At 44.5% G+C, this 13,828-nt stretch overlaps 1 protein-coding gene across 1 annotated transcript in view; it reads right to left on the bottom strand.

Moving 5' to 3' along the window:
- Positions 1-12,196, bottom strand: part of LOC129843021 (voltage-dependent P/Q-type calcium channel subunit alpha-1A-like) — a gene marked incomplete at its 3' end in the record, with an annotated part of 132,241 nt that extends 120,045 nt beyond the window's left edge. Inside the window, 1 exon segment of the mRNA XM_055911746.1 lies at positions 10,376-12,196. Within this exon segment, the coding sequence (XP_055767721.1) occupies positions 10,376-10,664 (289 nt within the window).
- Positions 12,197-13,828: the final 1,632 nt, after the last annotated feature.

Genomic DNA, 13,828 nt, shown 5'->3' with positions numbered 1-13,828 from the left:
TAGAAATACTTTAGAAATGTTTTGAGGGAGCAGTGTAATTTCTCACAAAAAGATGGGTTTGCCATTGGAAGACATTCCAGCAGTACCTGTTAAAAGAATAAGCACACAATACAGGATGTTTAATGACATATACAAAATAATTAGCTTACTAACATTTGCAAATGTGGGATTAATGATTAATATATGGTGAACACACAATTTATAAGTGCCTTAAAGATGGTTTATTAGGTACCTTAAAATGAAGTTTTACCGAATTTTAAGCTAACCCTTCCCCTAACCATTTTCCTAACCTTAAACTAATTCACCTGGCATGTTATGTAAATTCTCCTAACCTTCGTTGTTAGTTCTCCTAACCAGCAAAGTAAATTCTCTTTGAAATTCTCCTTTGTTGTTATGGTGCAATAAGCAGCCAGGGCTCAGGAAAATACTTGTTGTATTTATTTATTTTTGAAGGCAAATCATACTCAATTAACTTTTTGTTATTGTTGATGTCATTGACATTGTTGTTAAAGACATTTTTATTCTGATACCCATTATTTTTGTACTATACTCTAGTTCATTGAGTATGATTTGCCCTCATAAATAAATAAGTAAATCAATCCAGCAGATAGACAGAGCTGTAACAACCTCCAACATGTATGATAAGTTAGGTCTTCCAAATAGTAGGATATTGCATAACCGGGTAAGATGTACGATACTCTACGTCCTCTAATTCCTATGATATTGTACGACTGCTATTCCATTCATGATGTAACCTAATATAGCATAACATATCATACTAAATGGAGGGAAACAAATTTGCATACCAAATGTTACAAATTGCCCTGTGTCACGTTCCTGACCTATTTATGTTAGTTGTTATGTGTGTTAGTTGGTCAGGACGTGAGGTTGGGTGGGCATTCTATGTTTTCTGTTTCTGTGTTGGTTTTGGGTCGCCTGGTATGGCTCTTAATTAGAGGCAGGTGTTTGGCGTTCCTCTAATTAAGAGTCATATTTAGGTAGGCGTTGTCACAGTGTTCGTGGTGGGTGATTGTCTTCCGTGTTTGTGTTATGTCTGCACCATACGGAACTGTATTCGGGTTGTTCGGTTTATGTAGTCTGTTTTCCATTCGTGCGTTCTTCGTGTTTATGTAAGTTCTCATGTTTAGGTCAGTCTACGTCGTTTGTTATTTTGTATCATTTCAAGTGTAGTTCGTGTTCGTTTTTCCGTCTTGTCATTAAATTCATTATGTGTTCAAACTTCGCTGCGCCTTGGTTCAATCCCTGCTCCTCTTCGGATGAAGAAGAGGAGGACAGCCGTTACACCCTGAGGCCAGGTTGGTAAGCTACACATGTGATCACAAGGCCTGGGCTTGGGCCACGGTATCTCCCTGCAGCACATCACTTCTCTAACCAACTCTCCAACCTCTACACCCGCTCCTTTCACTTCCAAATTCCTGTTGATCAATAATTGATCTATGAATGCAATTGATGGATTGGCTGGGGAGACCTGGTTCAGTCTGATTACAGAGAGAAAAGGGAAACCAAAAGATGATGTGGTGCTGGAAGACTGGAGCTGCTGACCCCTGACCCCTGCACACAAAAAAACATTCTAACAACTGCACCGCTGTGCTTCATTACTGCATGATCCTGGGGGGACGCCGTGTGTGCAGGCTTTTGTCCCAACCCAGCACTAACACACCTGATTCAATTACACAAGTTTTTAGTGGTTACCCTTTGTCTGCAATTGATTGAAGTCAAATCCACTGAGTCAAATCCACTGGGACACAAACGAACTCACACACACACACACACACATACACACACACACATACACACACGCACTCCTTTCTCTAATCCTCTCAAATGCAGATGTAGAGGCTGGAGAAGTTGAACCAGCTGGACACACTTCACCTGGCTTTCCAGATACTTCCATCTTGTGTGTGTATCAGTTGCACCACAGTTTGTCCCCGAGCAAAGTGTCAACTCTCTCCATCCAGGACAAGCTGCTGTTCAAATCAAACACACTTCTGAAAAGCCATTATATCTGCTATTGATTAGAACAAGGACGAAATGTTATAATAACAGGTCATATAACAATGACTAAGCTGAAAGCCCAGGAGACTGATAGCCCCACCTAGCTGAGGTCTGGAAACAGTAGATCCACCCAACCAAGGGCACCAAACACAAGACTACAGTAGAAGGCATCCTGAGATAAACACATAGGCTCCAAGGCTAACTGTGCTTAAGTCAAATGCTCTCACAATTGTCCCATTGACTTCAATGTAGGATTTACACAAAAGGTGCACTTATCTCAATTTAGGATTGGGCCTATAAGCTACAAACAGCAGTAGGAAAAATACACAAGCTTTGACAGATGTAACACCCTTTATTGACCTATAACCACATCTCAGTAGAGTTGAAAATGCGATGGAAAGACATTGAACTTTTGTTTTTTTATTGGGTACATGAAAACGTAAGAGAAAAAGTACATTCTGTGTGCACTACGTCATCACGTACTTCTTTTCATCCGCAACAAGTCCGTTTGGTGGAAACACAACACTGGTGGGAAAATTTCCTTCCTGCAGATTGTTTTTTAGATTTGCATGAAAATCTCTCTCCAATCGGATGGAAACCTAGCTAATGACACAGAATATTCAGATTTCACACCAAGTTATAGGCAGAATCAAATCAAATGTTTTTTGTTACATGATTTGTAAACAACAGGTGTAAACTAACAGTGAAATGGTTACTTATGAGTCATTTTCCAACAATCCAGAGTTAAAGATTAAAAAATATATAATAATTGAAATAAAATTGAAATCCTAACTTCAGATACGTTACTCAATGTAACTCACAAACTTGAGTCATCAGAATGACGTAGCACAATCTGCACCGTTAAGTGGGACTAGGGAATATGACTGTGGTTAGAACTGTTCATAGGTCAGTTTCAACCTGCCAGATAACCTGATCTTGCCTGTAAATACTGATCCTGGTTCAGTTTTAGCATGTTGTTGTATGTGAGAGTAGAGAGTAGAGCCTTCCCAGGGGAATCATAATATGGATAAATTCACACATCTGTTACCAGACAGTAGACAGTAGTCAGTGATATGAGGCAATCAGAGTGGGCCTGGGAGGCACACACACACAGATACACTGAGTGGACAAAACATTAAAAACACCTTCCTAATATTGAGTTGGATCCCCCCTTTTGTCCTCAGAACAGCCTCAATTCGTCGGAACATGGACTCTACAAGGTGTCGAAAGCTTTCCACAGGGATGCTGCCCATGTTGACTCCAATGCTTCCCACAGATGTGTCAAGTTGGCTGGATGTCCTTTGGGTGGTGGACCATTCTTGATACACACAGGAAACTGTTGAGCGTGAAAAACCCAGCACCGTTATGAAGGCACTTACATTTTTTGTCTTGCCCATTCACCCTCTGAATGGCTCACACACACAATCCATGTCTCATTTATCTCAAGGCTTAAAAATCCTTTTTTAACCTGTCTCCTCCCCTTCATGCACACTGATTGAAGTGGATTAAACAAGTGACATCAATAAGTTATTATAGCTTTCACCTGGATTTATCTGGTCAGTCTATGTCATGGAAAGAGTAGGTGTTCCTAATGTTTTGTAAACTCAGTGTGGGCCTGGCAAAGGTATAGTCAGGTCAGAGTAGCCTGGTTTCCATTTCTAATGGATAATTAAGGCTGTGACGGTCATGGAATTTTGGATGACGGTTACTGGTCAGCCAAAATAACCGTGGTCATTGTAATAACCGTTAGAATAACAAAATGATAATAAAAACAATAATATATGTTTTGTACACTCAGTGTATAGCGCCTACACAAACACACACATACACACACCCACTCAGGAGGAAGAAACACTATGGAATAGGAAAGAAGAAGAGGAGGAGGTAAAGAGAGAGTGATGATTGGAAGGTAGAAGAGGAGGAAGTAAAGAGAGAGTGATGATAGGAAGGTAGAAGAGGAGGAGGTAAAGAGAGAGTGATGATAGGAAGGTAGAAGAGGAGGAGGTAAAGAGAGAGTGATGATAGGAAGGTAGAAGAGGAGGAGGTAAAGAGAGAGTGATGATAGGAAGGTAGAAGAGGAGGAGGTAAAGAGAGAGTGATGATTGGAAGGTAGAAGAGGGGGAAGTAAAGAGAGAGTGATGATAGGAAGGTAGAAGAGGAGGAGGTAAAGAGAGAGTGATGATAGGAAGGAAGGAGAGGAGGAGGTAAAGAGAGAGTGATGATAGGAAGGTAGAAGAGGAGGAGGTAAAGAGAGAGTGATGATAGGAAGGTAGAAGAGGAGGAGGTAAAGAGAGAGTGATGATAGGAAGGTAGAAGAGGAGGAGGTAAAGAGAGAGTGATGATTGGAAGGTAGAAGAGGGGGAAGTAAAGAGAGAGTGATGATAGGAAGGTAGAAGAGGAGGAGGTAAAGAGAGAGTGATGATAGGAAGGAAGGAGAGGAGGAGGTAAAGAGAGAGTGATGATAGGAAGGAAGGAGAGGAGGAGGTAAAGAGAGAGTGATGATAGGAAGGTAGAAGAGGAGGAGGTAAAGAGAGAGTGATGATTGGAAGGTAGAAGTGGAGGAAGTAAAGAGAGAGTGATGATTGGAAGGTAGAAGAGGAGGAGGTAAAGAGAGAGTGATGATTGGAAGGTAGAAGAGGAGGAAGTAAAGAGAGAGTGATGATAGGAAGGTAGAAGAGGAGGAGGTAAAGAGAGAGTGATGATAGGAAGGTAGAAGAGGAGGAGGTAAAGAGAGAGTGATGATTGGAAGGTAGAAGTGGAGGAAGTAAAGAGAGAGTGATGATTGGAAGGTAGAAGAGGATGAGGTAAAGAGAGAGTGATGATAGGAAGGAGGGAGAGGAGGAGGTAAAGAGAGAGTGATGATAGGAAGGAGGGAGAGGAGGAGGTAAAGAGAGAGTGATGATTGGAAGGTAGAAGAGGAGGAAGTAAAGAGAGAGTGATGATTGGAAGGTAGAAGAGGAGGAGGTAAAGCGAGAGTGATGATAGGAAGGAGGGAGAGGAGGAGGTATAGAGAGAGTGATGATAGGAAGGAAGGAGAGGAGGTAAAGAGAGAGTGATGATTGCAAGGTAGAAGAGGAGGAAGTAAAGAGAGAGTGATGATTGGAAGGTAGAAGAGGAGGAGGTAAAGAGAGAGTGATGATAGGAAGGTAGAAGAGGAGGAGGTAAAGAGAGTGATGATAGGAAGGAGGGAGAGGAGGAGGTAAAGAGAGAGTGATGATAGGAAGGTAGAAGAGGAGGAGGTAAAGAGAGAGTGATGATAGGAAGGTAGAAGAGGAGGAGGTAAAGAGAGAGTGATGATAGGAAGGTAGAAGAGGAGGAGGTAAAGAGAGTGATGATAGGAAGGAGGGAGAGGAGGAGGTAAAGAGAGAGTGATGATAGGAAGGTAGAAGAGGAGGAGGTAAAGAGAGAGTGATGATAGGAAGGTAGAAGAGGAGGAGGTAAAGAGAGTGATGATAGGAAGGAGGGAGAGGAGGAGGTAAAGAGAGAGTGATGATTGGAAGGTAGAAGAGGAGGAAGTAAAGAGAGAGTGATGATTGGAAGGTAGAAGAGGAGGAGGTAAAGAGAGAGTGATGATAGGAAGGAAGAAGAGGAGGAGGTAAAGAGAGAGTGATGATAGGAAGGAGGGAGAGGAGGAGGTAAAGAGAGAGTGATGATTGGAAGGTAGAAGAGGAGGAGGTAAAGAGAGAGTGATGATAGGAAGGTAGAAGCGGAGGAAGTAAAGAGAGAGTGATGATTAGAAGGAAGGAGAGGAGGATGTAAAGAGAGAGTGATGATAGGAAGGTAGAAGAGGAGGAGGTAAAGAGAGAGTGATGATAGGAAGGAAGGAGAGGAGGAGGTAAAGAGAGAGTGATGATAGGAAGGTAGAAGAGGAGGAGGTAAAGAGAGTGATGATAGGAAGGAGGGAGAGGAGGAGGTAAAGAGAGAGTGATGATAGGAAGGTAGAAGAGGAGGAGGTAAAGAGAGAGTGATGATAGGAAGGAAGGAGAGGAGGAGGTAAAGAGAGAGTGATGATAGGAAGGAAGGAGAGGAGGTAAAGAGAGTGTGATGATAGGAAGGAAGGAGAGGAGGAGGTATAGAGAGAGTGATGATTGGAAGGAAGGAGAGGAGGAGGTAAAGAGAGAGTGATGATTGGAAGGAAGGAGAGGAGGAGGTAAAGAGAGAGTGATGATAGGAAGGAAGGAGAGGAGGAGGTATAGAGAGAGTGATGATAGGAAGGAAGGAGAGGAGGTAAAGAGAGTGTGATGATAGGAAGGAAGGAGAGGAGGAGGTATAGAGAGAGTGATGATTGGAAGGAAGGAGAGGAGGAGGTAAAGAGAGAGTGATGATTGGAAGGAAGGAGTGGAGGAGGTAAAGAGAGAGTGATGATAGGAAGGAAGGAGAGGAGGTAAAGAGAGAGTGATGATTGGAAGGAAGGAGTGGAGGAGGTAAAGAGAGAGTGATGATAGGAAGGTAGAAGAGGGAAAAGTATAGAGTGAGTGATGGATTGGATGTGAGTAAGAGAAAGGAAGTACAGGTAAAGGAACATGAGAAGAAAATATAAAACTTCACATCCTATCAGTCAGCATGCAGAGAGAGGGAGGGAGAGGGGGAGTAAGAGAGGGAGCGAGAGAGGAAAATAGTAGCATTACTTTTTGTGGTAAAACCCCAAAAGTGTGTGTGCGTGTCTGTGATCTGCAGTGGTATCTTGGTCTTAGCTCATACAGCTCTTCCTTATCTTTCTCCCGCTCCATTTTAAATGATTTAGACACAGACAGGCAGTTTAGCTCCCCCCCTCTCTCTTTCTATCTCTCTCTCTCTTTTTTTTGTTTTCTCTCTTTCTCTCTCTCTCTCTTTTGCTCTCTCTCTGTCACTCTCTATCTTCCAGTCTCTACCGTCTCAATCTACCTCTTTCCTCTTCCTCTTTGTCTCTCTCCTCCTCTCTCTTCCCCTCTCAGTCTCTACTCCTTCTTCCTGATACTGCAGTGAGTATGAACAGAGGAGGACGACACTCCACTCATTTCCTCTCCTCCTCCATTTCTCATGCTACCTGTCCTCCCCTCCTCCTCACACCCGGCCTATGAAGAGAACAGAAACACTCCTCTCTCCAAGTTAGTCTGCCAGTCTGGTGGGATAACCCCAATGCCAGTAGAGACACACACAGCCAACATCTCACATTTGGGCTCATCAGACCAAAGGGCAGATTTCCACCGGTCTAATGTCCATTGCACGTGTTTCTTGGCCCAAGCAAGTCTCTTCTTATTGGTGTCTTTTAACAGTGGTTTCTTTGCAGCAATTCGACCATGAATGCCTGATTCACGCTGTCTCCTCTGAACAGTTGATGTTGAGATGTATCTGTTACTTGAACTCTGTGAAGCATTTATTTGGGCTGCAATCTGAGGTGCTATTAACTCTAATGAACTTATCCTCTGCAGCAGAGGTAACTCTGGGTCTTCCATTCCTGTGGCGGTCCTCATTAGAGCCAGTTTCATCATAGTGCTTGATGTTTTTTGTGACTGCACTTGAAGAAACTTTCAAACTGCTTGAAATTTTCCAGATTGACTGACCTTCATGTCTTAAAGCAATGCTGGACTGTCGTTTCTGGTTGCGTTATTTGAGCTGTTCTTGCCATAATATGGACTTGGTCTTTTACCAAATAGGGCTATCTTCTGTATACCACCCCTACCTTGTCACAACACAACTGATTGGCTCAAATGCATTAAGAAGGAAATGAATTCCACAAATGTACTTTTAACAAGGCACACCTGTTAATTGAAATGCATTCCAGGTGACTACCTCATGAAGCTGGTTGAGAGAATACCAAGAGTGTGCAAAGCTGTCATCAAGGCAAAGGGTGTGTACTTTGAAGAATCTCAAATTGTAAATGTTTTGTTTGTTTAACACTTTTTTGGTTACTACATGATTCCATGTGTTATTTCATGGTTTTTCCTTCTTAATACGTTTGAGCCAATCAGTTGTGTTGTGACAAGGTAGGGGTGGTATACAGAAGATAGCCCTATTTGGTAAAAGACCAAGTCCATATTATGGCATTATGGCAAGAACAGCTCAAATAAGCAACGGAATGGAGGGGAGAGAGAAAAGCAGGAGAGAGAGATGTAGGAAGAGAGGGAGATGTGGAGAAGAAGAGAGAAAAGGTGATAGAGGAAGAAGATGAGACACTGCTGAACTATTACCCTGAACACACTTAGATCAACATCCAGCATGTTCAAACAAAACCAGAGAGGACAAAACCATCTGAACCAGGTAGGGGTGTGCGGGTGTGGAAGAGACAATGTCCACAATCCATTCAATACATATTCAAAATCCCTTTTTCAAAACGGTACAGAGGCAAGCTCACGCACACGCTCATACAGTACATGTATTGGAAATATTTTACACACATCTGTGTTCAATCTCTATTCAAACCATTGAACAGATACGATTCAAAAGCCTTAAAACTATCTCGACCATTTGCCAGAGCAGCAGGCCAATTAGAGTGTATCATTTCTGACCCATCACTACAGATCAATGCAATCATTATTCTACTTTCCTCTCTCGTCCTGACAGCCTCACAGCTTCCAACAGGAGAACACACATTGCCCAAATCACTCCCCGTTTCTCCCAAAATGTTGCTACGGTAACACTAAGACTGAAGGATGGGGTTAAAAACAAACAAAAGATAACTGTTGTAAGGTGCATTGTGTCTGTAAAAAATGTGTAAAGTGGAAGTAGAAGCCTAAGTGTTGTTGTCCATTAGTTTACTCCAATTAGGAGAGGGGTGGTAGGGTTAGGGGAAAATAATAAAGGAAATTATATATTTTTTAATAAAAAATAACACTAAGACTGGCAGTATAGTAGCAGACACTGTAGGTCCAGTGTGAGACACATACAGATGAGCACAGTGGGCACACACATACAGATGGGCACAGTGGGCACACACATACAGATGAGCACAGTGGGCACACACATACAGATAGGCACAGTGGGCACACACATACAGATGAGCACAGTGGGCACACACATACAGATGGGCACAGTGGGCACACACATACAGATAGGCACAGTGGGCACACACATACAGATGGGCACAGTGGGCACACACATACAGATGGGCACAGTGGGCACACACATACAGATGGGCACAGTGGGCACACACATACAGATGGGCACAGTGGGCACATACATACAGATAGGCACAGTGGGCACACATACAGATGGGCACAGTGGGCACACACTTGCAGATGGGCACAGTGGGCACATACATACACATACAGTCAGGGGCAGTTGTGTCTGGCCTGACACACACATGCATGCACACACGCACACACAGAGAGAAAACACATGCAGGCACACACACAAACAGTCAGGGGGAAACACGGACACACAGACAAGACACACACACACACACACACACACAGAGAAAACACATGCAGGCACACACACAAACAGTCAGGGGGAAACATGGACACACAGACAAGACACACACACACACACACAGAGAAAACACATGCAGGCACACACACAAACAGTCAGGGGGAAACACGGACACACAGACAAGACACACACACACAGGTAGTCAGGCACACACACATACACTCCAACACACCACAGGCATGATCCATCAATGAAAACATAGAGGTATGTGTGCTGATAAGGACAAGGCCCAGTTCACTCCATTCTCTCAGTCTAAGCGGAAATGGTGGCAGTATAATCTCTCCCTCCCTCCTTGCCTTCCCCTTCACTGTTTTCCCTGAGACTGAACATGCTGACTTCAGCAACCAGCAACTCTGCACTACAAACATCTCTCTCTCTCTCTCTCTCTCTCTGTCTCTCTCTCTCTCTCTCTCTCTGACTCCCTCTCTCTCTCTGTCTCCCTCTCTCTCTCTGTCTCTCTCTCTCTCTCTCTCTCTCTGTCTCTCTCTCTCTCTCTCTCTCTGACTCCCTCTCTCTCTCTGTCTCCCTCTCTCTCCCTCTCTCTCTCTTTCTGTCTCTCTCTCTCTCGCTGTCTCTCTCTGTCTCTCTCTCTCTCTGTCTCCCTCTCTCTCTCCCTCTCTCTCTCTCTCTCTCTCTCTCTCTCTCTCTCTCTCTCTCTATCTGTGTCTCTCTCTCTCTGTCTCTCTCTCTGTCTCTCTCTCTCTGTCTCTCTCTCTCTCTATCTCTGAGTGTTGTTGTCTAGTAGGCCATGTTGTCGTCATTACATGCTCACACTAGTCTAATGATGCCCTACCTAAATGGCTAATGGTAGAGTCACATAGATAGGTCCAATCATTAGATCATCTTCCCATTAGGATAATAACATTGCAAGTACAGTGAGCCTACCTGATATTCGGGGTTTAGCACTGATGATATGTTACACAGTGATGAGAAACATGTAAAGGATATGGCCATTCTGTAATCTTTTTGGCGTATTTTCTCACAAAGTTATCCTCGCTGAAGATGAATAGCGAGCGGTTGACGGTGAAGCAGTTCTGACGCACCGGGATGGGGTTGTACAAGGCCATGGTCCGGGCTCTCTGCGCCATGGACTGCTTGTAGACCCGCTGGCCCCCGGGGCCTCCAGCCGGGCCGCCCTGCCGGCTGCCTCCGCGGCCAGGGCCTCCAGGTCCATGCCCATGCCCTGGTCCGTGGCCGCCGCCATACCTGGACGGCATCTCATTTTCGAACCGCGCCATTCTCTGGACACCAAATCTTTACAAAGCAGCTGTAGCTGAGAAGGAGACGAATGCTCAGCACGACCACACAACATTACATCCCATCTGCCCGAGGACTGCTCATACACACAACTGTTTTATTCTGCTTCTTGCACAGGGGGAGAGTTGCGGGGACGGTAGCCTATATGGTGCTGCCTTTACAAGATGAAGACGCCATGTAGGCTTTGGTCTCTGTCGGTGAGTTAGTGCTAATGGTCAAGTGCGGGTGTAAAAAAAAATGCAACGTGGGTGGGGGTGAGCTGGATAGCTTGGCTTGTTGCACGACTATCAGTGCAGTAGGCTTCACAATTCCTCTTCAGTTCGTTTTTAGATGTCCAAAAAAGAAGAGCAAGGCTCTTTGGGGATATTGGGAATATCAGATTGGGGACATTCCAAGATGAGTTAGTATAAATGTTTCATGTTCTTCATGGCTGCTCCATCGTCTTATCCCGAACCATTTCCACGGTGCGACAGGCTCGTCAGAAGCCTCTTGTGCTTCGCTTGAAGATATAATGTTGAATTGTCATCATGACCACAGCACAATATTAAAATAAATCAGATTATCAAAATAAAAAAATAAGAAAATAAATCCACCAAGTTTTTCCCCTCAACCGGGCATGTTGGTCGTGGTTGCCATGGTACGTTTCAGACACCAAAAATTTTGGGAAAAAATAGCTAAAATCTATGATTATTTATTTATTTTGTAACATCCGCAATGTTTGGTACACTGGCTAATTTGTCTCCCACCACCTCACACTCACTTTACACGCGCGCAAAGATGAACTGGCATCCTTATACACGAAAAGGATAAATGTGACATTTGTTGATTTTTCTTATTTGCATTCAATAATCATCTTTAATTGAAATCCGTCGTGGTTTGTAATATAATGTAGGCTAATATTAGCGCTCAATCGAATTTCTCTTAACAATTAAATGATGTCCCCCTCGACACAATGATCATATTCTCTCCATCACCTGCACAGCCGTCCATTCATACGTGGTCTCATCCGAGGAGGGGACATTTGGACGCGGGCAACATCACCATAGCGGAGTGGGGAGCATCCGCCACCGCTCCGGTGTCTTGCCACCAGTCATCGTGATCTCCACAAGCGGGTCGAGCGCAGCGCAGAAGCCGTGAAAGTCGAACACCAACCCCGCCCCGCAGAGTACCTCTGCCCACTGGAAAGACAACAGTGTCCTGCCCGTCCTCTTTCTCTCCTTCGTGAACAAGTGCGCTCTACGGCCTCCTCGGCTATCCGTCCAGCGTCCCTTAGGGGAGGGAAAGATGGAAGAATGGATGGATGGAGAGGGAGGAAATAGCAGCCCTTTTTCTTTAGAAATAGTAGAAATGACTACAAATGTAAAAAAAAAAAAAAGAAGAGAGAGATCAGAACACGAAATTGTCTCCGTCCAGATCAGCCAGTATTTTGGACTATAGGCTACTAAGCGACTAGAGCCGATCAATTCAGCGCTGAATGCCTGAAAAAAATTCTGTCCCGAAACCTGTGTGTGTAGCCAATGTGTGTGTTGCCGCCAGGCGCTGCAGCACATGACGCACACAGCCCCCACTCACAGACTCGCTCCCCTTCGTTCACGTTCCAGACCCGTGCACGGCGAGGTGAGCCCTGATTTCTTTAGGAGCTATAGCCATATGTCCAGCCCTGGATTCATGATGCCTGTCACTGTCATACACACATTCTAGCACACATCAATGGAAAAAATAATGCGTAAAATACCTCTGTGGTGAAAGAGATCCTCGGGGGGGCGTGTGAGAGTGTGGGGGGTCGAGATGGATGCATGATTATGTTTGTTTTTATTGCTATTTCATGAACGACCTGGTAACTATGTCAAGGTCAGCCTTGTGTGTGAGCTATGTGTGTTTTGGTGAGGGAGGAAGAGGTTGGTGGGGGGGGGGGGTGCATCTCTCCTGGCGTGTGTAGCTCGCGCGAGGGGATACATCTGCACCCCCTGGCGTGAGACAGCGAGCGAGTGTGCGTGCACGTGCGCGCGTCTCGGGGGAGATGTGTGTCATCCTGTGTGTGTGTGCGAGTGCGAGGAAGGAGAGAGAGAGAGCTCGCGCGCGCGTTAGGGAACGTGCAGAGAGAAACGTCGACAGGCTATTCTTAGCTGCAGACATTTGGAAATTAATGGACGAAGTTCTCCCTCTCCCGTCTCTCGCTCTTCCTCTACTGTCTCTCTCGCTCTTCCACCCCCATTCCTCTCTCTCTCTCTGGATCCGAGCCGGTGCTAGTGCTCTTCCCTCTCCCTCTCTCTTCAGTCCGGCATGCATGTCACTAATGTTCAAGGTGCCGCCGTTCCTAATGTCCCTCGTCCATTGCCATTGCCGGGCATTCTGAAATCAAATGCACAACTCAGGCTACATGATGTGCAAATTAAATGGAGTCTATATATGCCTAAAAAGACCCTGTGACTATATGAATGAATACGACTTTGTATTTGTGGTTTCTACTTTCTGCTCTTCGTGTTGTGTTGGTGCTGGTCTTCTTGAGAACAGAACGGAAGTGGCGTAGCAGCCCTCCAAGCCTCGGTCCAGTGTGATCTATCATAGGTTTTAATTGATTGCCGCCCGATATAGCAGCAGCTTTGAATGGTAAATGATCAAGAGGACGTGGACTTAAGGGCGACCTGCCAATTAGTCCATATTTGGAGTCATCATCTGGTCAATGTACAAACTTGATGGTGAGACTACGTTCCTGTGGGAGAAAGAAGACGACCGATATCGTCGCGACCTTAACTGTTATCGCTTATTGGGTATCACATGAAGCCTGGATCAATGTTTTCTTCAGATGTGCCTTCAGCGGTCAGAGTGACCCACTGTCAACATCTAGGTCTAACAAGGTCGTCTCTATACACTGTACACTGTCATTTCTTTTGTGGAAACCCGTTTCTAGAACCATTCGAGTTTCCCAACTCAAAGTATTGCAGTGTTCAAATCTTAAAGTAATGAAGTGACATCACCACCCATATGGTTATCTTTTAAAGTTGGAAATACTTAACTGTTTTGTGTTCTATTAACTTATTTGCGTTATGTATTCTCAACTAGAACGATTGAAGTTACTTGAATATGAGTATTTGTTGTCGTGAACATAACAATTTAGGGTCCCTTCAATTAACCTTCATTAGTA

Source organism: Salvelinus fontinalis, unplaced genomic scaffold (assembly GCF_029448725.1).
Source record: "Salvelinus fontinalis isolate EN_2023a unplaced genomic scaffold, ASM2944872v1 scaffold_0088, whole genome shotgun sequence".
NCBI classification, from domain to species: Eukaryota; Metazoa; Chordata; class Actinopteri; order Salmoniformes; family Salmonidae; genus Salvelinus; species Salvelinus fontinalis.
Note: the sequence above shows the minus strand (reverse complement) of the source record. Positions and strands in the feature narration are given on the sequence as shown.